The sequence below is a fragment of the Takifugu rubripes genome, chromosome 4 (assembly GCF_901000725.2).
Source record: "Takifugu rubripes chromosome 4, fTakRub1.2, whole genome shotgun sequence".
Taxonomy (NCBI): Eukaryota; Metazoa; Chordata; class Actinopteri; order Tetraodontiformes; family Tetraodontidae; genus Takifugu; species Takifugu rubripes.
In genome coordinates, this window is record NC_042288.1 from 6,511,728 (window position 1) to 6,538,542 (window position 26,815).

At 40.1% G+C, this 26,815-nt stretch overlaps 1 protein-coding gene across 1 annotated transcript; it reads left to right on the forward strand.

Annotated features, from left to right (window-relative positions):
• Positions 1 to 1,995: 1,995 nt before the first annotated feature.
• On the forward strand, positions 1,996 to 24,919 carry anapc1 (anaphase promoting complex subunit 1). Its single transcript, XM_011603107.2, has 53 exons — positions 1,996 to 2,220; positions 2,714 to 2,953; positions 3,109 to 3,273; positions 3,369 to 3,411; positions 3,497 to 3,594; positions 3,691 to 3,773; positions 3,900 to 3,973; positions 4,058 to 4,203; positions 4,286 to 4,443; positions 4,680 to 4,808; positions 4,925 to 5,143; positions 5,223 to 5,318; positions 5,435 to 5,525; positions 5,810 to 5,875; positions 5,970 to 6,107; positions 6,392 to 6,535; positions 7,046 to 7,106; positions 8,240 to 8,295; positions 8,389 to 8,520; positions 8,695 to 8,769; positions 9,119 to 9,241; positions 9,479 to 9,648; positions 10,663 to 10,754; positions 11,078 to 11,226; positions 11,776 to 11,854; positions 12,476 to 12,512; positions 13,039 to 13,106; positions 13,297 to 13,475; positions 13,883 to 13,969; positions 14,044 to 14,183; positions 14,526 to 14,644; positions 14,806 to 14,936; positions 15,083 to 15,223; positions 16,839 to 16,991; positions 17,204 to 17,285; positions 17,522 to 17,613; positions 17,825 to 17,959; positions 18,072 to 18,154; positions 18,413 to 18,491; positions 18,602 to 18,676; positions 19,037 to 19,089; positions 19,217 to 19,364; positions 19,469 to 19,662; positions 19,768 to 19,854; positions 19,954 to 20,071; positions 20,526 to 20,603; positions 20,738 to 20,805; positions 21,015 to 21,153; positions 22,068 to 22,154; positions 23,047 to 23,142; positions 23,245 to 23,434; positions 23,926 to 24,057; positions 24,374 to 24,919. The coding sequence occupies exons 2-53, from the start codon at positions 2,738 to 2,740 to the stop codon at positions 24,514 to 24,516; spliced, it is 5,937 nt and encodes a 1,978-aa protein (XP_011601409.2). The 5' UTR covers positions 1,996 to 2,220; positions 2,714 to 2,737; the 3' UTR covers positions 24,517 to 24,919.
• Positions 24,920 to 26,815: the final 1,896 nt, after the last annotated feature.

A 26,815-nucleotide genomic window follows, 5' to 3' on the forward strand; every position in this document is an offset into this window, starting at 1 on the left:
GGCAGAAAGTAGGGCAGACACAGAGCAAAAGAGTTTATAAATACCTGAAGGAAATCCTCTGAAGTCAGTGTTTTGTTCTTTTTTTCATTTAGACTATAAATGAAAGAATTGATGTTGCTTTATTTTCCACAATAGTTTAATTTTACTGTGTTTAAAGTTACTTGTACGCAAGTAAAGTCTGCGCTAAATGAGAAGAATAATTCCATTCATAAAGTCATGTGCACCAATAACTCATCACGCTAAACTAGTTGGACGAAATGACATCATCATGACATCACTGCGAGTGGCATTTACGGCCGCTGTCGTCATGCCTGTCAGTGAGTTGCATTTCACGTGTGGGATGGCTCATCCGCTGCTGGACCCAGTTGGGATTGTGATGGATTGCAGGCCAATGATGAATGTGGAAATTATGGCCAAACTCTCCTGATGGCTAAACCTGGTTTGTTGCTACAGGAGACCAGCTGGAATAACGCTGTAACGTAAATATGTGAACCACACAAATGTGTGTAAAGAACTCCGTCATGACTGAAATTTGAGCACGTTAGATATCTTCTTTATACTAAATTATAGGAATAAATGTTAGCTTCACAGTAAATAGAAATAGTGTTATTTCACGGCATTTTAGCAGCACATACGTCATCGGGGGATGTTTTTTCTCCAGTTACTTAGCGACACGTACACACTCATCAGAGTCCCTGGAGGTAACTTTAATGGGGGCCTTGTTTTTGGTGTACGGCCTCCTGTACAAATCAATTAGAGCACCAGAGCTCTTCACTGCATCCTCAATTAACTAAATACATAAATACATTTGCTCTGGATTCAGCCCCACGGCAGACATTACGCACTGCAATGCCATCCTGAGACTTTAATTAGTGCAGAGAGAGAGAGAAAGACAGACAGAGAAGGAAAGAGAGGGGGAGAGCTCAGACCTGTTATTACCCCCTATTACCAGCCAAGCTTCATCAGTTACACCGAGTACTTTTCTGTTTTCATCTATCTATCTATCTATCTATCTATCTATCTATCTATCTATCTATCTATCTATCTATCTATCTATCTATCTATCTATCTATCTATCTATCTATCTATCTATCTATCTATCTATCTATCTATCTATCTATCTATCTATCTATCTATCTATCTATCTATCTATCTATCTGCCTGCCTGCCTGCCTGCCTGCCTGCCTGCCTGCCTGCCTGCCTGCCTGCCTGTCTGTCTGTCTGTCTGTCTGCCTGCAGATGTGTAAAGTGCCTCACGGGTTCTTCCTCTCATCTTGTCCAAAATTTAAGGCGTTTTTAGGTGTAATGGCAGCGCTTCCAGCCTGACGTCGTCCTGCTCTTCTGGGTCACACCTGAAAATAACGGCGCCGCCTCGGATGCTGTAAGCTGCGGCTGGGCTTTTCTGCTTGGAAATGTCAAAATGTTTTTAGGTAGATGTCTCAGAAAATGAAACGAAGCGCATTTGTCAGATTTTGGAGGTGTGGAAAGTTTTGGGGAGCATGTCAGCAGTAGTCGAGGCCTGTAACATTAATCAAATCCCAAAATGAATATCTAATATCACAGAGAATATTGCAAAAGAGGGTAAAGTTAGTCATTTTCCAATTAATTATTGTACACCATACGCCTCTACATTGTAACGGCAGTATAGGCCTCCAAGAGATGATCAGATAATTATAACTGAATGGGGGTGTGACTGTGAACAGACCCACTTGATTACCCACCACTTCCCCACTAAATATCAACTGATCAGCTGGGGTGACAGTGAACTATACAACACTTAATATAATCACCTTTATGGTCAAGGCCGCCTTGTATGAGACACAATGATTAGCCTCAACATTAATCCAGGCTTACTTTCAACCGATGCACTGGAAATGGTGCCCAGTCATTTCCACAAGTCATTTTTTTCGGACTTTGTCCTAAACTTTACTCGCTCAACCATCACAGCGGGGTGGCGAGCTGACGCCCCCGCCGGAGACACCCCGCTGACCGGCCCTGTGCTAAGCTCCTCCCCATTGGCTGAGTCGTGGAGGAAGAGGATGTCGGGACGGCAATGATGTCCGCGCTCATTTGAAAACTGCTTTAGCCCAAAAAGGAGTTTGGCTTCTCTATCCGACCTATTTCATGCTGTCACTTGGGGCTACGTTGTGTTTAAAGACGCACTGGAAGAAAGAACGACAAAGACCCCGCGACAAAAGCTAGACTTTTCTTTATTATGAGGTAAGCGGCTAACTGTCTCCCCGCTAGCTCAAAGTTAGCTTGGGCTAACCCCAGCTAGCGTATACAAGCCAATAAAAAACAAGGGAAGGCTGCGAGATTTTAGCGTTAGCATGCTAAAGCTATAATACTTTTTAGCTCCTACCCCAGGTAACGCTAGCTAACTGTCAACATGTTACTTTATGTCCTATAAAATCACATGAACTCGTTAGAGCCGAGTTTTAGACGGGTTTTGAGTTTTAAAGACAAGGAAAGCGTTTTGGAATATGTATATATATATATACTGTCGCAAACTGTCATAATAATCCCGAAAACATATGACAACAAGGTAAGGATGAGTCACCTATTGGGTAATTTAAAGCCTTCTTAAATCACATTACAAAAGTGCTTTAATGGTAACACTACCAGTATTTTTTATCTGGTTGCTGAAGATTGTTGTGATCGAGGTATGACCAAAGATCTTCTCTAAAGGAGTTTCTTCATGTCTTCATGTCAGAAATAATGCTGATATCTGGAACTCATGTCGGAAGTTGTGTATGAAGAGACAGCCACAATGATTGCAGCCGGGGAATTGCAGTCGTTTGTCCCGTTTGGACGTGAACACTGCAGGAACCATCCGAATGCCTTCAACCTGCAGCTGAGAGAGCTCCAGCCTGCATCAGAGCTCTGGTCCTCAGATGGTGCTGCTGGCCTGGTGGGATCCTTGCAAGAAGTTAGCCTACAAGAGAAAGAAGGGGTTGGACTGCATTGTTCTTACTGCCAAAAAGATTCAACTTTTACATATATGGATAGCTCATATTTTGTTAACTCTTAAAGTCAAAGGAGCAGAAAGCAGAAATCCAGCAATGTCACTTTTGTGTGTAATATTTAACTGAATGGTTTCATTGGTAGGAGTCCTGGCAGTTAAGGAAAGGCTGCACTGGGGCTGGTGAAGAGGATGTAGAGTTTGAAGAGGAGCTGTATACAGCAGGAACTGTGGTGGTCTGGAGCCAGGGCAGTCGGAACCAAGCCTCCAATGTGTACAAGGCCTTTACCGTTGACAGCCCTGTGCAGCAGGTAGGCTACTGGATATTGTTTTAAGAATATTTTAAAGCAGCATTCTTTGAAAAAGAATTTCCAAGTTCAAATGGGCTTCCTTCTTTGTTTGACAGGCCTTATGGTGTGATTTTGCTGTTCCTCAGGCTAAAAAGAATGGTATTCCATTATCTATCTTTTTATATAATCAAGCTATTAAAGTTTAAATCAACTCTTCAAATGTTACATTGGATTTTTTTTGCAGAGGAAGAAGTGGAGAAAACCGTTTGCATCGTTCAAAGCGCCTGTATCAATGTCCACACGATGACTGGGAAGGATTTCATCCCGCCGCTGCCCTTTCCGGTGAGAGAGGGGAAGCTGATCCGAGTCAGAAATCAGTTGAAACTGTCCGACAAACATCTTAATTCAAATTCACCTTTACGTCTGTGTTTCATCCAGGTCTCCAAAGTTTGGGTGACAAAATTTGGACTTTTGTTAGAAAGAAAAAACACAGCTACGGAGGCACAATTCTGTCCCCCCGGGTACGCAAAGCATCACAATCTAACCCCCCCCACACAAATAACACATGAAAGTATTGTGAAATGATGCAGTTGCACACCAACAACTGGGATTTGGCAGCTTACAGAATTGTTTCTTGTCCTCTAAAGGGAACCTCTGCCCACAATTTTCAGCATGCTTCATCCTTTGGATGAGATTGCTCCAGTTGTGTGTAAACCAGGAGGTAACGCGTCTGCATTCTTTCCCTTTCTGCTCCTCTCTGTCTGAATCAGATGTCCTATTTAATTCCACCCTCTGTGGTTTCTAGGTCATTTTGAGGGGTCACGTGTGCAGTATGCCTCGGATGCCGCCATGACCATCGTGTTCAGCTGCTGTCAGCCCTCTCTGGTCGTTTCTTATGACACGGTCCAGGCAATACACTCTGTTTGGGTTTTACGCAAGGTCACGTGTGATGTAAGAGATCTCACACACACACACACACAAGTGCATAAACACAAATACAGCCGTCTGTACTCTATTTCTTTTACCACTCAAGGAGCGTTCGTCAGTGTTGCGGTGCCCAGTCGATCCAGTCGGAACACCATTACGTCTGATGGCGTCAGGATTTCTGACCTCTCACCTTCGTAACATGTCCAACCTGGACTCTCCTTGTGGGGTTGGGGCACATGGGCTTGGTTCTGGAACTGGTCCAAGGTTTGTGATACGTTGTTTCTTTTTCTGAATATATTATGAAAGAATCAGTCTTGCAGATATAAGTGTTTTGGGGCTTTTTGGTCAAATAATGGTAATGTCACTATTTTCTGGATGTATTTACATTTACAGCGAAAAAGCTTCTAAAATATAGCAAAAAGGAAATTTCTGTCTGTGAGACCAGTGAAAGGAGCTCAGTATTGTCCATTTCCGGGTCCTTTTCTTCTGTTTTCATGTAGTTGTACAGTCGGCACCACGCCTCCTCTCCACTGCAGCCCTTTACACAGTCACCAGAGCAGGATGACACCATCTTCGCCTGGATATCACTCGCGGATTCACTCTCCATTATCCAACATGGCTGCCCTCAGGTAGGAGTGCTTCATTATTCACCTGCTTATTGTGAAGAAATCATCCAAATGTGACGTCATTTGGAGTTGGTACCAGAGTTCATTCGAGTGTTCTGATCGTTTTCCTCTCTTTTAAGCCGCGCTCATTCCCCAGGCATGGCAGCTCCCTCCTTTTCAAGCACGTCTCGTTTCAACGCGTCTTTCCACAGCCCGCACCCCAGGGGTCAGAACAGCGTGTTGCCTTCCCCCAACAGCACGATCAATGAAACCATGCTGGTGCCGGAGATGGCGCCGATCATACCTGACCTCTGCATGGAGCAGGTGTGGAGCGAGACAGTAACAGCTGGCTGTTGCAGGTAAAACAACTGCCCCCCCCCCTGCAAAAAAAAATCTGCTGACGATTTACACCCTCGTCACGTATATTTATTCCTGCAGGGAGTTGAACAGCCAGGCGTCTAAAGTCTTCCTGACCTCTGATTTCTGTGAAAACCGCTACCTCTGTTTCCTGGTGGAATCTCATCAACACCTAAGGTCAACAGTTAATGTTAATATCAGCCACATTTCAAACAGCACGCCCCTTCTTTTCACCGTGGATAACTATTACACCTTTAATGACCTTTAAAAGATTTTCTGAATCGTTTCTACAGATGTGTGAAGTTTATTGAGAGCAACGATACATCTCAGTTCATCTTTGCCTCTGTCACAACCATCCCTGCCAAGGACGCAGAGCCGCTCCAGGTGATTTAGTTTTATAGTTTATTAATATCCAAACAGTGCATCGTTAGGAAGGGAATTAAATATTGTGATCATTTCCAGTTAGACCTTTTAATGTTTAAGGTTTTCTGCGATTTGCCAGATCAGCGCCCATGATATATAAAAAATGGATTTAGGAGGGTATTTTGTTGTGTGACTTATTGTTAATGTAGTATGTTGAATTCTTGTATTGTATGACACTTGTTCAAGCTGCAATTTATGTTTTAGACAGTTTTTACTGTTGCACTTTTTTTTCCTCCTAACAACAGACAATAGATGCCATGTTGATTCTTGAGGCTTGTGGAAGTCTGGTGCTGTATACTGGGATCACCCGGGTAAGCAGTAAGACTCATTTTAATTTAATTTAAACTGTAGTTTTCCACAATATTGCTATGAACTCTGTTCTGTGTGATCTTTGAATTTCTCTAGGTCAGTAAAGTGTTTGTTTCGGGCCTCTTCTCATCTAACTTCAGCCTCCCAAATCACCTGTCTCATCCGAATGCCCCCGTGGACAATGTTAGCACACCGGCTAATGCTGGCAGTCGGCACCTCCAAAGACTAGACGAGGTGAGGATTACGTCTTGTGTATCCAAAGGTTATGTGTGTTAACCATTCCCTGGCCGCTGAAATTCTTGTCTTGTAAACAGTTTCCAGAAAAATAGAATTCTATTCTTTGTAATGTCCGGGAATTCATTGGATCTTGCAGCGTTACATATTGTACATTCTCTTGTTTATTCTTTTGTTTTACAGTTATTACTGACTTTTATGTGACCCAATTGTGGCTGCTCACTTACTGTTTTTCTCTCATTTTCCCAGTTTTTGCATCACTTCTCTGTTTTGCCCTCTTTCAGGCTGCTATGCCCTCACCAGTTTCAGAGCTCAGGGGTCTAAACGTTAAACACCACGAAGCTTCGTTTTTGGAAGATTACACCTTCCAACAGGCCTCACCCTGCATCCGTGCCTTACGGGATCCGGTTTCAAACAGGGTCACACTGGTAGGGTCATTTCAGTTAATGTGGGTGTATTTGTGTCTTGAAGGGAAATTTAGAATGAGATTGCACGGAAAGTATCACGTTACTTGAAATTGACCATAAAACTGCACAAAATGTCCGAAAGCTATAGTGCCTTAAGCTTTCCAGCTCCAGACTTGATAAAATATACCAGGTTTTATGTATTTTGAATAATAATATTGCATAATAGTAGAAGTGTAAGTGTGGCTAAAATTCATTTTGTTTCTGTGTCTTTTTAGTCAGGTGGTTGTTGCAGGGTTAAGAACCTCCTGAGATGCTTAAATAGAAACATATCACTGTAAATATGTTAGCATCAGGCTTGCTTTGCTTGTAAAAACCAATTATGTGGTGTTTCTTATTTTCCTCTCTGCTATCAGTGAAGATTTACAATGTAGATAAGCACAGTTTTTTTCCATCAGACAGAGCTAATCCGGCCATATTGATTTGAAATTGGACTGAAAGTGTATAAATTGAATTTATCTGCCATCTGTGTAGGAGCTAAGCAGTGGCGTGATGCTGAGGATTTCCATTCCTGAGATTGCTACCTCAGAACTTGGTGAGTGGACGCAAACTGTATAATGACAATGCTTCTAGTTGTTGATGCCAGAAACAATCTACACAGGTTGGTTTAGTGGTTGGATGGGTCGGAAATATTGGTTTTGAGGGCTGATCAAAATTGCTGATGACATAATTTAGATAAATTCAATATGCTTTCAAACGCAGCTTCCTGCTGATGGTCAGACTGTGACATCAGTAAAGATTCTATATGTACCTTCTAGATAAGGTCAGCTGCATCTCAACACCAGAAATAATGTGTACATCTTTTAATCTGCTTCTTATCCCAACTATGGGTGGTAAATATGCTTTTTATATTTTTATATCAAATGTGATTTAACTCAGAAGGTTATCTCCTTTTGGAAATTGGCTTTTCACAAATAAATTGTAAATTAACATTTTAGCGCAAGTAAATGATTTAAAACAGCTGGGAAGGATTATGATTGTGGATTAATTGAGTGTTACTGTAATATCTGTTTGGAAATGTCTTGTGATAATCCATCTACTCCTAAATTCATAACAGGTCTATCTTTATACATAAGCTGTGGTATATGTACAATGCGGTAGAGCAAAGAGTACCCATCTACCTGTGTGTGTGTGAGTGTTTATTTCCATGAAATCGTGGCATATTAATTTGAAGCCTTAAGTTAATTTTTAATCTGTTTTTATATTTCAGTCAAAACTCCCAGATGGCCATTTGCAAAAAAAAACTGAACGATAAGATATAAGGCTTGTGAAACACTCTCAGGTTATCTAGAACTGTAAAATTTCTGATAGTGTTTACATCTACAATCACGTCCACTACTCATCTGTTCTGACCAAACCAGGTTTCTCTCTGTCCTCTGTGTCTGTGTGTTGCTCTCCTTTATTAATAAATCCTCTGGACTTGCATTTCTCACCCTAATTAAGTGGCATCCATCCACCTTTCTATTGACTTTCTTTCTTTTTTTTCTTTTTTTTAACCAATGATGTCCAATTAAGATATCCTGGTAAAGGTGATTAGAAGTCTTATTAGTCAGAATTGAAAAGAGTAACACTAATTGCTGTGGTATCAGTGGTTCTCATTTAATGTCCTCGTTCATTTTTTTTTTAACTTTAAGCCAAAAGTTACCTTTTTCTTTTGATACATTTCAGTGAGGAAATGCCTTCAGGCGATTCGTTTCATCTTGCCCAAAGACGCTGCCATGAAGGTTTGTCAACATGTACTAGAATCCCTTTTAATTAAAAAGAAATATGACTTTTCACTGACTGATATGATACGTTCTGTTCCTGTTATATTGCAGGTTTTGGTTAAGTGGTATAACATCTACAATGCCCCCGGTGGTCCCAGTGCTCACGCAGAGTGGAACCAGTTTGTCACATGTTTCATGACATTAATGGGCTACAACACTGAACGCCTCACGTGGACGCGAAATGTGAGTCAGTCAAGAGTCTTCACAATTTGTATTTGTGGAGACACTCTGTCAAAAATCAACTTTAGAAAATGTCCAGTGGAACTGATAATGAAATAAATCTATAATGTAATGTCCAAGTTCTTATTTGACCCTGAAATGTTTTATTTTTTTCATCTGTCCTTCTCCCCACCGAAGCTACACTTTAAATTGCCTCTCTCACCGGTGATTGCTGCAAAGAAAGCTCGTCCTTCTGACGGAGGCTCTGACGAGGTGTGTCATGAACATCTGATCCTTTATCTTGATGTTATTGTCTCGTCCAAATTGACCCGCAGTCTCAGAAGGCTGGCCCAGGTTAGAGGAGTCTCAACTGCAGTGGAGGTTCAGAAAACACGATGAGAAACTTTCAAACTATATACTCAGATTCAAATAACCCAGATCTCCACAGATTAAAAAGAAAGAGACAATATTCTGGGAATGTCTTTAGATGCTCTCAATATATTTAAATCACAGATTGAAAATTATTGGAACTTGCTTATAAGTTTAAAATGCAAATGTGGCCTTTCCAGAAAGCCCTGATAATAATAATAATAATTTATTTTTATTTCTTTACCCTCTCAAGGACTGGGACTACCTACTGGTGTCTAATTACCACCGTCAGTTAAATTCCCAGCCGGTCTCCGGCCCGGTCGATGCTAGTGTTTCCAGCAATACATGCAGAACTGACACTGGCGAGTTGCCCACTGTAAGTAACTGACTTTTCGTGGTTCTGATGCTGCAATACTTGATTTCCCAACATTTTATGTTTTAAAACGTTTTTTGTTTGTACCTTTTTTTTTGGAGTTTGATGTTAATTTTTGGAAACTTGTTCACAAACTGCAAACCTGCCATGTTGTTTTTAAAGGCCAGATTAGCCTTACAAAAAAAGGGTCTTGGGAATATAAAAACTGAATCAAAGGATTCCACCTTTGGTATTTTGCAGATGTCTGCTCCCACCAGTTCATCTCTGAAGCTGGACAGTTCAGCTCCACTCTTCCCTCACATCCCAGGGCTTTTCTACGTTCTTCACCTGCTCTATCAGGAACTGCAACTGAATGAGTTGCAGAGAGAAACGGCTGCGTCGCTGGTCTGTCTGTTACAGCAGCTGGCCAGGTAATAGCTACCTGTTTTCATATTTTATTCTACCGTTTGGGATTATAAAGAAGAGGGAGGTATAGAGTACAAAAATGATTATGGATCTGATGATTATTAAAAAAAATACCTTTCTTCCTTATGAGAATCTGGGCTTCATAATTCTAGAAAGTGATGGCGGCAGTTTTTACCAATCTTTTCTCTTGTGCCTGTACATGTGTACAAGTCTGAAATGATTTGTACCTATAGCAACCAGCCTGAACACAGCCTGATGTCAAGTGAGCGCTGTGATTGGTGAGAATGACAGTAAATGAACAGGTTAAGTGGGAGGGTTTGGAACACTTCAGACTAATTGGTTCCTTGTTAAATTGTGGACTGCATTTTATTGCAGTTTTTTTAAAATATTATTTAAATAAGAAGAAAGTTCTTTTGAATTTTTAAGGGAATGCAATACACACAAATATAAAGTTACATTTACCTTAGATCACCTTGTATCTTCAGACTATTCTTGTAGAAGACTTTTGGAAGTGGCAAGATTAAAACAAATCAATGGTGTTGTGTGGCCATTAGTATTGTAAAAATCAATGCACTAGAATCTGTCTAAAAAAATTGAAAAGGATATGATGAAAAGAAAAGCAAAACAATTTAAGATTCATCCCAGAGGAATCTTTTACTGAATTGAATCACTGCTTATTAATTCTTCACACATAAACATATGCAATTGAGGTTGTTGGTTGGTTGCACTAAGATTAAAAGCAATTGATTATTTGAAGCAGAAGGCTAATGACTCAGAGCTAGTTTCCTGCTTCTTTTTTTACACAATAATTGTGTTAAATTACTTTTCAGAAGCAAATTGGATGCTAGGGAGTGTTTTGTCTACACTACTGCAGCAAAATGCAATAATTGAAAATTAGACATACTTGTTCATTCAGTGGGTGAAGTGAAGGACAAAAATCACTGCTGTATATTGTCAGCATATGTGATTAAATCTGCCATTGTATCAGAATGTATGTAATGTTTTTCCCTTTTCTGCAGAGATCTCCAGTTGGAAGAGTATGTGGATCTTTACTGGAGAGATTACCCTTCATTAATTATTGGCTGCAATGAGACCTGCATCATTGACCAGAGTAAGGCTCCTTTTTAACAGTCTTGTATGAGTTATCAAATCAGGAAACAGACCAGACATTTTGAATTAAGGCTAAATGGTCTGCAGCTGAAGAACTGATAAATTGGAGTCTGAATTTTAATTTAAGAGTTACCAGAAATCAGCATAAGTACTGATGCTCTCTGTCATCCTCCAAAAATGAAACCCAAAATGAAACAGAAATTTTTATCTTGCAGGTGAAAGATTTTTCTTGGTTATACTTTTATTCTAACACAGCAGAGCTGAGCAATGATGGAGTAATGTTGTGATGTGTTCCCTAATGCCTATCGTCTGGTCCATCCTCAGCGCTCTTTGCTCAGATGCAGCGTCTGTCCTTCCTGAGGACGGAGCCTCCTTGTGTGCTCGGCTGGCTCAGTAATTGTTTGCGGGGTGACAATATGGAGCCATTCCCCTACCTACCTGGCATTTGTTGGAGGACCAGGCTGCTGGTTTTGGTACAACTAAACATTCATTCTACACTTTTGTCTTGTCTTCTTAATAATAAACACTCCCTGAGGCATTAAAATACAAAATAGAGAGCAGAAACTGTCTGTGCTGTCTTAGTTGGTCACCGTTTCTTAGACTTTCTGCTAAGCAAGTGAGGGTAAAGAGGTCAGTTTTAGTAGAGACAGTTAGATAATCTATTTGTGTACCATGTAACTGATTTATTTTTCTGTACATACTATAGATAAAGAGCAATTATGAAGTGGTATGGCTGGAGATACAGTATGTACTGTACATGTGTGATTAGTATTTTTGCGGTTATTTTCCTGACAGATGAGAGAGAGTGTTGAGTTCAAGATAAACAGAGTGGAAACCCTTCAGATTCATGGTTAACGATTGGAAAACATTTTTTGCCTTGTTTTGCCTTACATCACATATTACACACACACACACACTTCCACAGGTAAAGCACCTAGATGGGATGAAATAAATGTAGGTTAGAAAAAGGGAGCTTCTGTATTGGTCATGGTCCTGAACATATGCCTGTGTTTTCTTCTCAGAGTTATGCTCTTTACATCACTGGAGATGAAAATGCTACTTCAACTGATATTTCAAAATACCTGGCCAAGGTCTCCGCAGGTATTTTTTTTATCATTTACCTTGGGGGATCATTGTAAATGTTTGGTGTAGCCCTCTCATTGTTTGTCTGCATTTGTGCACATGTATTGACAAGCTGTCATTATCGCATCTCAGCCCCATCAGTTCCTGCTTCAGGCTCCTATAACACAGAAAGAAAGGTGAATTATAATGACGCAGGTTCACCGGTCACTTGACTTTGCTTGTTTTTGCTTCGACAAAAGGCAAAGCAGTATATTGCTGAGGTGACAGCAATTGCTGGAGGTATGACAGAGAAGTGGTCATTGACTTTGTGGGAATTCTCTCCCTGCTTTATCTTGACATTTTTCAGCAACAAAACAAAACCAAACGTGCACACATGACCTGCTGTCCTCCACTCATCTGGAACAAATTGTCACCTTCATTTAACCTGTAGATGGAGTGCCTCTTCTGTTCAGTACCACATTTTAGCAACAATTGAAAATACTCCAGTTTGCTCAGATTAGGTGTTTCCTTCAAGTGCAGTGTAAATGTGTTGGGTATAATTTAACAGGGTAAAATGAGAAAAGACCAGAAAACCCATTGACCTTTTTTTTACCTGCTGTCTCTCTTATCTCTATCTTTATCATTATTCTCTTCCCACAGGTCAGAAGTCTCGCACAAGTGATGTGCTGTATAAAAGGTACTTCAACTCATAAATAGAGAAAATAACAATACTTACAAGTTCTTACTCATTATGAAAGATATTTTTACTGTATATTTTTATTTAAAATTTTATTCGTAAAGAACAGAACTAAAAAAAAAAGCACATCAGATTTGTGAATTTATATCATTTACCTTATTTTGTATTATTCGAGTAATAGCTTATTACTATGATTTGATCAAATGCATTAATGCTCTTGAGCAACTGATTTTGGTCACCATCCAGATCCAGATTCTTCTTTTTGAATTAAATTTGCCACCAGTTCATCCAAAAAAGGGAACTGTAGAAGTCTGCATGCATATACGGTATTTAAAAAAGTTTCAAGACCAGATTGTGGTAGTTCTGAAACCATTTTTCATACATCATTGTATGAAAAATCATGAAAATATTTTTTTGAGTAGTTTGAAAGAGATTTAAGAATTTTAAGTTTCTTTCATTTCCATTTTATATTTTCTTCACTTGTTGTTTGAACATTGTATGTGTGATTTTTGCTTTTTGAATCTAGACCAAGCAACCTGAAGATCTGCAGTGGGAACCTGGCTGAGCAGCTGGTGGTCTGGCTCACCTCAGAGGGTAAGAGTCAGCAGGTGTTTAAGAAATCTAAAATGGAATGTGCAAGAGAAGGTATTATTAGAAATGTAGACATTTCATACTTCACACTTCATAATTTTGATGATCTAAACAAGTTTAATTCAGTGCAGGCAGTCTTCAACTGAAAGTCACTTGTTTTATTTTCTCCTGATTGTTTTACTTCGTGATTTAGGCTTCACCTTAAAGGACCTGGAGTCTGTCCCCTTTGGGGTGGCGTTGCCCATCAGGGAGGCCATATATCGTTGCCGGGAGCAGCCGTGCCCTGACTGGTCAGAGGATGTTTGCTTGCTCATTGGACGACAGGATCTGACCAAACAAGCCCATAAAATGACGCTGGCGAAGAGCAAATCTGTGAGTGAAACAGCTACCGTACTCTTGATCCTGGCTGCTAGAATTCATGTTCCACTAACTGTGGTCACAATGTAATATTGTATGAATGACCCTGACTCATCTGCCAGTGTTTATGTAATGTTGAAGCAGAACAAATTTATTTGCTGCTTGATCTTTGACCATAGAGGGAGATACTGTATATGCTTAGTTTAACACATTTTGCTATGTTGTCAGAAGGGCCCATTTTGCTTACAAGCAATGCATCTGCAAAAATGATTAACTCACTTATAATTAATTACATATATGAAAAGGCTTCTGTCTAGCTGAATTAATTTGAAATGATTTAAAGCCAAAATTGATTTATTTTTATACCAATATTAGTTTGGTGGGTAGCTTTAACTTGAATGTGTGTAATAAATTGTCTCCAGTCTGTTGGTTCTGGGGTACCCCTGGAGCCTCCTGCAACAACAGAGCCAGATGAGGAAGAAGACGGGATGTCAGACATTATTCAAGCGGTACCCAGTGCTTTAATCACTTTTACCTCTCAACAGAAAGTCAGTCGAGGCCTGAGTTCAACTTTTTATTCCAGGTCACAGGACTAATCTGGAGTCATGATCTTAGAGTCCAAGAAGTTAGGAGGCTTTTGCAGAGTTCCAGGCCAGTGAGGGTCAACGTGGTCCAGTTACCGGAGGTTTCTGACCATGAGTACATAGAAGAGAAAGAGAACAAGTGAGTATCACTTTTTTGTTTGCCCCGACTAGTGTTTTTCAGCAAAATTGAGACAAAATCTGAAATTATAATGTATAATTTTTTTATCCCGTCAGTTGGTTTTTTCCCACCTAGGAAAAAACATTCTGAAAATGGATCAGTTTTCAGCTGTAGATCTCGTACTTGTCTCAAGCTCTGTCCTCTCCTGGACTCTATCTTAGGAGAAATCATTTGGGTGCCTCCTGTAATCATGGGTGGCCGTCATCTTCTGTCAATTATATAGATTATTTTGACTCAGAGTCTGTACTTGTTCCGGAGTTTGATTTACCTGATCTTTACATAAACGCCTTGTGTCTTCTTCAGACTCCTGCAGCTGTGCCAGAGGACCATGGCACTACCTGTTGGCCGAGGCTTCTTTACGCTCTTCTCCTATCAACCGGTACCAACAGACCCTTTACCTCTTCCAAAACTCAACCTTACAGGTAATTTTAGTGTATTTATGTTTAACTCGCATAAAATGCCTGGTTTATAGACTGGCTATGGTTCGTACATATTACGTTGAGTCCATGTATAATGCACCCATCTTTGCACAACCTCGGGATTTTTTGTACAAATGTTTTTTGTTTTTTTTTATTCTGCAAAGGCCGAGCCCCTCCAAGGAACACTACAGTAGATCTGAACAGCGGGAATATTGATGTTCCTCCCAACATGACCAGCTGGGCCAGCTTCCATAATGGGGTAGCTGCTGGACTCAAAATAGCTCCTGCTTCACAGGTCTGTGTCAGCATTTGTGGTCATTAGGCCATTTTGAAAGTAAAAACATAATACATGCTAGTCAATAATAAACATTATTTTTTATTTTCAAAAAGAAATTTTTGCTCCACTTTATTTTTACATTGCAAACTTGCTCCTTTTTTTAGGTGGATTCAGCCTGGATAGCCTACAACAAGCCAAAGAGCCCTGAGCTTGCCAATGAATATGCAGGCTTTCTTATGGCTCTGGGCCTCAATGGCCACCTCACTAAGCTAGCCACGCTCAACATACATGACTACCTCACTAAGGTACAGAGTGCTAAACACACTTTCGCAGATCTTTACGCAGCTCACACCTTGGCTTAGTGATAATTGTCGATATCTTTTCTTGTCACTACCCTGTCCTCATTTAACACACACACAATTACACATTGTTTTCTATATGACAGTAAATGAGAGATGTAAAGTTGTATGAGAAGCGAGGCAGTTAGTCAAAATGAAACTTTGTCCTCTGAGAACTTCGAACTGAGTTGAATCGTCCCACCTTTCATGTGAGAAAAACAACAGGATGGCGCATGTCAAACCATGTTTTTGCCAAATTACAAAAGACTAGATTCTAGAAATGCGGTTTAAGATAGAGTAACCATTCTGCCTCATTGAAACACAGACAAAGCTGGCCCTGCAATTTAACTCCTATGAAAGAACAAAAGAATTATCATTGCAATTAAGTCCTTATTTGCAATTTCTTTACATTTTTTTTACAGTTTAGATCAGAGGCTGTTTAAATCTATCTGACATCATTGCATATATTTTATTTATTTATTTTATATAAATTATGCTTTTCAACTGAATTCAAAAGATGAACACAAATTACATTGATCAGTTTGTCGTCCTTGAATGTTGTCTTTTACTAACACTGACGACACTGAGTCTAGCGTAAAAAGAGGTTGGTTTCAGAATTTCTGTGTTTGTGTGACGCTTTTCTGTGACATACTTTCTATCAGTTCATTAGAATTTTCTATGGCTGTGGTTTTTGAGAGGATGTGGAGGTGTTTCTGCATTCATCTTCTTAGCATTCCAGTTTTTCAGCTAGATACCTTTTGCAAAATACAGGTGAAGACTGTGGCATTGTTTGTCATAGTTTATCTGTGGTTTTACTATTCGTGTGTAATATGCTTTGCATGTTGTAGAATTGATTAAGACAAGTGTATTTCTCCTCTGAAGAAAATCCAATTAAATTTTGGGTCTAGTTTATTCAGAAGTCAGAAAACACACAGACACACACATATTCCTACCCTAACCCTACCCATCACAACAAATGCTAATCGTTTATATTACATATTAGAATCTTTACCCTAATAAGCAAGGCTTAACCCTCAAAGAGACTTTTAACGTAGTGAGAACCAGCCAAAATGACCCTACATCCCCAAAATGTCCCTTCTCTGAAAGTAAAATACATGTTTTGGTCTTCAATTTGCAGCATGTACAGAGAAGAACACACACTCCACAGGGGTCTAATGAAAACTGTCAAGAACTGGCAGCCTCAGATACCTGCAGCACACCCAAGATCTGAAACCAATTTATTTTGCATTATTTAGCACACTGGGGCACACATCACTTCATGATCATTTTCATAATTTCAATCCACTTTTTATATAAACTGACCCTTGAAGAATCAGTGTTATTGGCTGATGGAACAGACTGTTACAGTAAACTGTGTTGGGTTTGATTTATTGAAAATGCTCTGCCAAACTAAATATTGCATATATTTAATGATAAGTAACACCTTTTTCCAGTGGTTTTTTTTTCCCAGTGTTGCAATATCAACATTGTAGAAGTTACAAATAGTCTTGAGTGTTTATTTGATGCTGTAATCCCAGATCTACAGTTACTTAACAACTTTCTTTCTGTTTGACACCATCAGGGCCACGAGATGACCAGCATTGGGCTTCTTCTTGGTGTGTCTTCAGCCAAACTGGGCACCATGGACATGTCAATTACTCGCCTGCTTAGCATACACATCCCTGCACTTCTTCCACCCACTTCCACCGAGTTGGATGTTCCACACAACGTTCAGGTATTTTAAAGAGTGGGGAGGATATTTAGAAGAAAACAATAGATTTGGGCAGTCAAACTTTAGTATACATGGTGATTATGTGGATTACATGGCTGATAGCGTGTCGGTGTTCATTATTCCACACGAGTGTGGAAAAACGCACAATTATATACATACACAAATAGAAATTAAATTCTGAATGGGCTTTTAAATTCCTGTTTTCTGTTCTGCAGGTTGCTGCTGTAATTGGTATTGGGCTGGTGTACCAGGGAACAGGACACAGACACAATGCTGAAGTCTTGCTTTCTGAGATAGGTCTGTGTCTGTGTCTGTGAGCGTGTGTTACATTTCATTTCCTAGATTTGTATGCTTATTTGCCTTTCAAGTTCTCTGAATTCTTAGAATTAATATGTTAACTGAACAGCTGTGTCTTAATATTTTTCACTGCCTGATTACTTATATAAAATGCTTACATAAAAGTCACAGTTGGGAAAAAAAAACATAGCCAAACTTGCCTAACCTGGGTTTTCTTCATAACATTGGATTCTTAGGTCGTCCACCTGGACCAGAGATGGAGTACTGCACGGACAGAGAATCATACTCGTTAGCTGCTGGTCTGGCCTTGGGCATGGTCTGCCTCGGGGTAACTCACACCAACAATCTGTTATTCTCATGTCTGTGTCAGTGTAACTGCACAGTTTCTTCTGCCGGAATAGATTACATACTTTAAAGGATTATATCTACTTTTTTTTTTTTTTTTTGCGCTTCTTCCTATTTTTTTACTCTAATTGTTGCGTCACTTTTATGATCATTTTCCCTGCAACCGCCATGTCTTTATTTTTATTTTTTTGTAGCATGGCAGTAACCTTATTGGAATGACAGACCTGAATGTCCCAGAACAGTTGTACCAGTATATGGTGGGGGGTCACCGCAGAGCTCAGGCTGGAGCCAGCAGGGAGAGACACAAATCTCCAAGCTACCAGATCAAGGTAATTGGATAGATCCTTGTCTCATTTTGTAATTTCTGTTCTTTTTATCTAATAAATAGTTATGTTTTCAACAAGAGAAAAACATTTTCAAATGTGAATACTTTATTTCCAGGAGGGTGACACTATAAACGTAGATGTGACATGCCCCGGTGCCACGTTGGCCCTTGCCATGATCTACCTCAAGACCAACAACAGGTGTCTGTTTGGAAGAAGTGCTTAATTGTTGGCCATAGTCATCATCTAGTTCTCATCAGCTAAGCATTGCGCAAATCTTACCTCACAGGGATCAAATCAAAACTTTATTTTTCAGTAACTGTAGTTGTAGTTTCCTGGTTTTGGTCAAGAGGTTCCTCTGTTTTTTAGTCCTCATATAATGCTGTCTGTGTATTGGTTGAGAGTTTTGCAAAGGTGGACATTAACACCTTCTTGTCTCTTCCTGTTTTTGCTCGCTAGTGCGATAGCTGATTGGCTGAAACCTCCAGATACCTGGTTCCTACTGGATTTTATCAAGCCCGAGTTCTTGCTGTTGAGGGTTAGTGTGCCACTATGAGAGTGTGTGCTCATACACATTTTCCTGTCTGTACTTTTGCCACCTTTCTATGGTCTGTCTGCCTGATATCCTGTCTTTCTTTGTCCTCACAGACTCTTGCTCGGAGTATAATCATGTGGGATGAAATCCTGCCTAATGCTGAGTGGGTCAAGAGCAATATGCCTCAGGTGAGAACACACACATTCACACAGATTGCTCTGACAAATTTTAAACACCAAGTCACTCTGACATGTAAAGAATTTTGTCTAGTAAAAGTTCTTTCTCTCACTTATTCGAGAGATTCAGTCATTTTAGTGATTGATGTTGATTTTTTTGAGCCTTTACAGTATTTGATATTATGGTTAACCTCACTGCACCAGCAAATCTGCTCTAAATCATACTGAATTCTTTTGAAACAGAAACAATTTGTTTGGATGTACGGTAATTGTTCACCAGTTGATATTCACTGGGATTTGTTCAAAACCAGCAGGAAAAAACATTTGGGTCACTAACATGTAAGCCTTGATTGTTTTGGGGTTTTCTTTTAGATTATAAGAGAGTCAGTTGACCCTTTAGAAGACATCAACGTGGAGACAATGACGTGAGTGCTCCGTCATTACCGTACATCTTCTCCTTTGGCATCACTTCATTGTTACGTTAAAACATAAAATAAGAGAATCAACTTAAATTTTATCCCATCTCTGACATGTTATGTGTTTTTTCCTCAGCCAAGTTCAGGACTACATAACTGCGGGGGCTTGTTTGGCATTGGGTTTACGCTTTGCTGGCTCTGCAAACTCTGACGCCTTTGACTGTCTGTATGAGTTTGCAAGAACCTTTATGAAGAACATGTTCTTTGCTAGCACACCTGCTGTTGTAAGTGCTTAAGTTGATGATCAAGGGTCATTGTTATATATTTTTGGCTTTAAGTTTTTTTCTTTTCTTCGGGCTGTTGACATATCAACATGTCCCTGTAACAGACAGGCTACTACAATCTACAGACTGGTCTGTCAATGATTCTGCTGGCCATGTCCATGGTGATGTCTGGCACTGGGAACCTGAAGGTTTTGCAGCTCTGTCGCTTCTTACACAAGCGAACTGGTGGTGAGATGAACTACGGATTCCACATGGCTCATCACATGGCTTTGGGTCTCCTTTTCTTGGGAGGAGGCAGGTAAGTTTTGTGCTCACGTATACTTCTGTTGTTCCAGAACCAACGACAGGTTAGTATTCATCTACAATGAAGGTGTTCAAGGTGTTTGATCTTATTTTGCTTCAGATACACTTTGAGTACTTCAAATTCAGCCATTGCTGCTCTCTTGTGTGCATTGTATCCACACTTCCCAGCTCACAGTACTGACAACCGGTGAGAATAAAGTGTTTTTTTGTTAATATTGTTTATTCCTGGAATTTTCTCTCTTAGGTAACTGCAGTAATCAAAGCTTTTCTACTCATATTTTTGCAGGTACCACCTGCAGGCCTTGCGTCACCTGGCTGTTCTGGCTGCAGAGCCACGCCTGCTTGTCCCTGTGGATGTTGACAACCTAAAACCATGCTATGCCCTGTTAGAAGTCACCTATAAGGTGAATTGGGGGGGGGGGGGGGATTGGCAATGAAGAATTGGAAAAATAAATCAACAAAAATGTGCATTCCCAAACATAAAGTTACTTCTGTTACGTGCAAATATTTAACTTGTACCTCACACGATCCTTTCTGTCTTAAACACTAGGGGGCAGGCTTTACTGTGGGACTTTAAGACATAGAACGCTGTACACCAGATACACACTAACGTCATTTATCACGTTGCTTTTACCTTTCTCCTCATTATCCTGATTTTGTAGCTCTGTAATTTGTTCTTTGGTGTATAAAAAAGTTGAACTATAAAACCTACATCATTTGAAAGATGAAAGAGAAAAGCAAATGTGCAACAGGCCTCTTCTCTGAGGAACAACTGACACGCACTCATTACATAGTGCTGTTGGAGCTTTCCATCATGAAAGTATGGTTGAGTTATTCTGTTGCCACCTTTTGTTTCAGAAAACAAGATGGTACGATGAGACGACGATAGAGTTGATGGCTCCCACGTTGCTTCCAGAGCTGCACCTTCTCAAACGGGTGAAGTCTGACAGCACTTTTTGCTTGAGTATTTTTTGCTGGGGCTGGATTAGTCGATTCTATCTGCCAGGCACATTATTTGTAGATGATGTTAGCATGTTCTTACCTTTTTGTTAATTTTTACTGTGTTTCAGGTGAAGGTGAAGGGACCGAGATACTGGGAACTGTCTGTAGATCTCAGCAAAGACACACAACATCTAAAGTATGAGAAGACTTTTTTATATTTTTTATTTTTTATATATACCGTAATTGGTTGACCACAAACGTGTTAATTGAAACCACAGGTTTCCAGCAGTCACTCATCAATAAAAGCAGTCTTTATCCTTAATGAGCAGGTCTAATCTTATCTATTTATTTGATTGCACCTGTGTTGATTGATTAAAGGGACACTATTTATATATTTTTCCTCAGGTCCATCCTGTCCAGAGATGGAGTGCTGTACGTGAAGCTTCGTGCTGGTCAGTTGCCCTATAAAGATGACCCTCAAGGCTGGAAGAGCCTGCTGGCTTCCACCGTTAACCAACGCAACTCTGGAGTTCAAGCTTTCAAGGTGAGATTGGTGAAATGGTCTTACCGTGGAAGAAAGAAACAATACCTATTCAAAGACCCCAAATAAACATAACAGCAATGTAATGGACCACTGGTGTGGACGGCATTAAGACATGAAGGTGAAGCTGGTCTCTGCTCTACCCATCATGGATGGTCATGAGATCACTGATGCCTCAGAGTAGCTTCCCTAGAATTTTTTCTCGGCCCTTCAGACATGTGAAACAAGTAGAGTAGCTGCTCCCTTGTGTTAAAACGGAGCAAAGGACTTGTGGTTTGAGCATCTGATTGGGATAATTCTTGTTTTGCCTAAAAGGTTCAGCAACATAATGGAGTAATCGACACCACCACCACCTCTGGCCGCTCTGGTGTAAATTAGTGTCTTATCTTTACAGGGTTTCCAGATATAAGCACAATATATGCATCTCAATTGCATAAATTTATCACTTGTCAGTAATACAAAACAATTATTGTAAGTTATGATCATAAGTTTGATTTTGCCTTCTAAAACAATCATCTTTGATAAGTTTGCTTTGTACCGAAGCAACACATTTAAGAGCATCTCTCCCGAAACACAGTCCAAGCAGAAGTGAATGGAATTGAATTGTGCTCCTCCCCAGTGGTTTGTCAGGTTGTCACTGCTGGTTCACTGGGCAGCTGAGAGCTGACAGACTATTACTGGATACCTGATGGCCTCAGTGTTTGCCGTCAGCACACCTGCAGGTCTGATCAGGGTGGACAAAAAACCTCAATTTATTCCACCTGTTCTCTCTTATTACTGTTATGCCTGTATGTCTTTCAGCTTCCTTCCCTTTGCTAATTCTCCTTGTCCCTTTGTGGTGACCATTGTTCATATCTTCTGCATTTTCCCCCCCCACTACTCAGGATTTAAAATATTTTTCGGTTATGTTTCTGCAGCCTGAAGCCATCTCCACTTTCACCTCGGAGCCTGCCTTGATTTCCTTTGCCAAATTTTTCTGTAAAACATCTGAAGACAACAATTTTGTAAGTTCAGACATTGAAATCGACGTACATGAATGTTCCTGGAGTGATTTTACTGTCCGCAGTTAGCCTGGGCCGTGTTTGATGTGTCTGAAACCCAGAATTACAGAATCATGGCTTACTTTGAACCGTGTTATTTAGATGTATACATCACAACAGAATGATGTGTGGCCAAGTTTAAAGGATTGAACTCAGGGTTAACTCGTCATAATCCATCCTTTGTAAGTTAAAATGTAAAAGCAGAGTGCTCTTTCAGTGTTGAGCTGCACAAATAGGCACTTTCTGTTAAAACACATATGATCATGCTTGTATGATACATTTAGACTGTTGCTCACGCAAATAATTCACAGTTAGGAGGTGAATGATTAAAAATGGTGGAGAGAAGGTTGAAATTCTGCACATTCCATGATTTTTATAAAATAAAGATGCATGCAGCATAAAAGCTTTATTGAGCTTATATTCAGTACCTTTAATTTGCCTTTTATATTCATGTCAAGTTTCTCTGACGTGACTCCTTCAGAAGGTCATAAACACTTTCAACAGAATTGTCCTGTTCACTGCTTAATTTGCTTATTAATCACTTGACTCCTGATTTCTAAGTAAAGAGGCTGCTTCATTGCAGCTACAGGGTAATTTCTGTTGGATTGTTGGAGGTCATGCTTTCCAGCCTTCCTATTAAACTGGAAACTTTTTCCTATTTTCTAGCATAACGCTTTATAATTGAATTTAACAACTTGGAGAATTCAATAATGGCAGTTATTTAGAATTTGTTTTGCACCATATACAGTTTGTACATATAATTTTAATAGAGAAGTACAACATGTGTTTGATATTTACTTTGTAGAGTCTTTTTCAGCGTATGTGTTTTGAGCACAATTTCTGGGCTGTTTTGCAGAGAGCAGATTCCCTGCTGCTGTTCTCTGCAATGCTGTATGAATGTGTGACACAGGAATGTCCAGAGATGCTGCCTACATATATTGCTATTGAGCAGGTAACACAAACATGCGTAAACTGATTTCCTGAATGCAACCTGGACAAGCACAAGACATTATTAAATGTATGTTGCGTTCATGATTCCTGCTGTGTTGCTCAGGCAGTTCGTGCTGTGAGTCGGGGCGACCTGCTGCAGACCTTCCCCCTGTGGCAGCTGCGTCTGGTTGTTGAGCTGTGGAACAGCAGAGTGATGCGCGGCCCCGCTAAACACCACGACGCCCTGCTCACCTCCGAGTTTCTGCCTGTCATGAAGAACATGGTGGACGTGGCATTAGACACCTGGCTCAAAGGTGAGGCAGGGCAGAAGATGGATGCAATTTGGTTTCAAACCACACGTGTACATTTTCTTACATCTTCAGATGTCACCTGACTGAATGCGTCTCCTGAATTGTGTTCTTGTGCAGCACAGTCATGTCAGGACAGGCTGTGTACTACACACTGAACAATCACATTTGATCAAAGACTTGTGCTCACACACAATCAAAGTAATACATGTTTTTGGTGGTGTGGCAAACAGGTGAAGTATTGTAGTTGGACACGACTGTAATCACGAAAACAAGTCAAAGGTATCATCATGCCTCTTCACACCTGCAGCACTATGGTGCTAATTTATGATTATCAGCTCTCGTCACTTTTATCTATTATTACAATTCTGATTCTGAAAAGTCGATGCAGAGTGGAACTTTCAGTACCTTGGGATTTAATTTTCTGCCTAACTGCTGGAGCACTTAAACCTCAAAAGCAACACACTTGTTTTCCCGATTTGTCTTTTCATTCCCAGGTAATAGCTCAGTTTTGAGGTCATATTTGAGGGGTGAAGCCCTCCCCAAGAGTGCCCTGTCCACCATGCTGGCCTGCTTTCTGGTGTACCGCTCCATCCCCTGTCTCCGCCACACTCACATACAGCTGGAGGGTAGGACAATCATATTTCATTTAAACTGATTAAATTCTTCCATAAATGTAGTGGGAAAGAAACCCTTGCTGTTTTGTGCCAAGCAACACATCTTATCTTATTGTTTCCCTCTCAAATTTATCTTATGACTCCATTAAACTGCTTCACTGTGGAAGACCTTTCTCCATCTTGAGTAGCCATAACTGTGGCAATCTGTATATATCAAGATGAATTCTTATGTCAGTAATAGAGTTTTTGCCTTGTAATACTTCCTAAAACTGTGTATTACATCTTATTGTTTTGGGTTAAGAATGATCTGAAGGTCTCTCTCCTGCAGGCTGCCGCTCCCTCGGAGATTTGTTGTCACGTAGCAGCCAGATGGGCGTCCCTGTCAGAGACTTGCTGAGGCTGGCACCAGTTCTTTTGGGTTCTGCGTCTGGGCCACAGTTCTTGCAGAGCGTCCCACTGCAGGCATTTTGATCATCCTGATGTTTGGTCCTTGGATTACAGGACCACTCTGATAGACACTGTTCACGGCTTCACAATGGGTGTGTGACTGATGTCTGATTTTTAGCTGAGCACTGAAGAAGTAGGTCTTGAGGTCTTGTGGCTCACTCTCTCTCTCTGGAGGACTGTTCAAAAATGTTACATTCATGCCTAAATCAACTCCACAATGTGGGGTTTTATGGCAACTGTGGCTGAAATCTTCCCTGAGGCACCAGAGATGGACAGAACAAACCAGTCTGTGGAAATTCAAAATGATTTTGGCTGTACAGTAAGTGAACCAGAGAGCAATTCTTTGTTAAAAAGATTCCAATAAAAATAGAACATTTACATTTTCTGGTACTTTTATAGTCAGGTCAGTAAATAAATTGGACAATGACACATTTTTTTTGTACGGTACCTTAATTCTCTGGGAAGAAGTGGTTGAAATCGTGGTGTGACTAAAGAAAAGTTTTTCTTCCAGAACCTGGGCCCAGAGAAGCTAGGGAATGTTCTCAACAGAATTAGAACTTAATTGTAATAAATGTGTGATTTGTAAATATTAGGAAGATTCAGGTTCTTAACAAAAACCAGTATTTTTAAAAAAAGAAATACTTGCAGATCTTTGTGCGATTTGTTAGTTTAACAGTGTTTACAAGAAAAAAACAAATAGTCCATAATAGTCAAGCAGTTTGTTTGGTTCTCCTTTCATTTCATCCTTTACTCTTTTAGAATAAAACTGCACGCTTGCACAGTTAACATTTCAAACTAAATAAAGGCATACGAGCACGCACCCCCAGTCAGACATGAGATGCTTTCAATGGTTCATATTTTGTATTTTATTTTAGGCCTTAAAAATGCCATCTTTATCAGTTTAGCATATGGGGCTATTTCAGTTACCACTGCATCGAGCGATCATCCATCATTCCATTCTGATGAGTTAACAGCCGTTTTGTCTATTTTAAACCCTCCTTTTATCACACCCATTTTACTTCCTGTGGACTGTGCTGACTGACATCTCTTAATCTCTTAAATATGTTGGTCCACCCACATTTAAACGCTTAAAGTATCAAAGTCCTTATAAAATATTAAACTGCTCCAGGAATTTCTTGGCATTTTGAAAGGGTTCTCACATGGCAGCCAGATATGACTCATACTCATTTATTCACTAGCTTCGGTTCCAATAAATTGGGATGGTCTGGTGTTTTATTAAAGCGGCAGTTTGTGACTTTATGAAATGCAGATAAACTGCAGTGCATTCAAACAAACAGGAATTGCATGCTTGCAACATGCTTGTGTATCAATAATTCCTGTCTGTCAACATTCTTCCTCCTGGGTTTGCAAACATGCCAACCATGAAGAGCATGTTGTATCTGTACCAGGAAGATAATCAGGCATCCAGTGTTGCTTTTCTGATAGCGTATATGGTATACTGGAAATGTGCACTGGCTCCATCTGACACACATTCTTAGCAAACATTTCAGGGAAATGTCACATGGAATTTGAAAAAAAGAAAACAAAACTGGATGTCCTGGACAGACAGGAACAGCCACAGCCTCTGGGTGTTGCTGATCAAAGTGTTGGTTTTAAACACCCCGGTGTTACTTAAGGTTATTCAAACTTTAAAACCATTCCTGCTCCAATCTTAAGGCTGTGTGCTATAAGATATACAGGGAATTTCAGCAAAGGCAACACTTTTTATGAGGAAAGTAAGGCCTCTTGCTGACGAGGAGACTGTCAAAAGCCCTTTAATAACTGCTGCTCTTAAGTGGATCCAGGTTATTTATGCACCAGTGCTTGTTTGTATACTAAGAACTCCATGCAGTATGTATAGATGATGCGTCTGGATGCCTGGCTGCAACAAGGGTCTGAGATTAAAAAGGGAAATCAATGAGGAACCAAAGATAAGGGTTGGAATTAAACTTAACCAGCACTGGCTTTATCTTGTCCTCATTAGACTTTATTTGCCTTCTATGTTAAACTACCAGCCGGTTAACATTCTTTTCGAAAGTCTTTTTCCTGTTTTTAGGCTGATTTTCCCCAGAAAAAAGGCGGAATGTCTGTGAAAGTCGTCAACACACAAAAATGTAGTGAAGAAGCAATCCAAGTAAAGCTGGACTGCAGTGAAATCCTCACGTCGATGACCAAAGCTGACGTGTCCTGATACACTAGGAGTACAAGGTCAGTCTGGATTTTTGTCCTCCAGTTTTCCACAGATGCTGCAGCTACTCAGAAGGTTAACAGCTGCAGTCTTCATTTGAACTTAAAATGAGTGGAGTGTTTCAAAAGATAATAA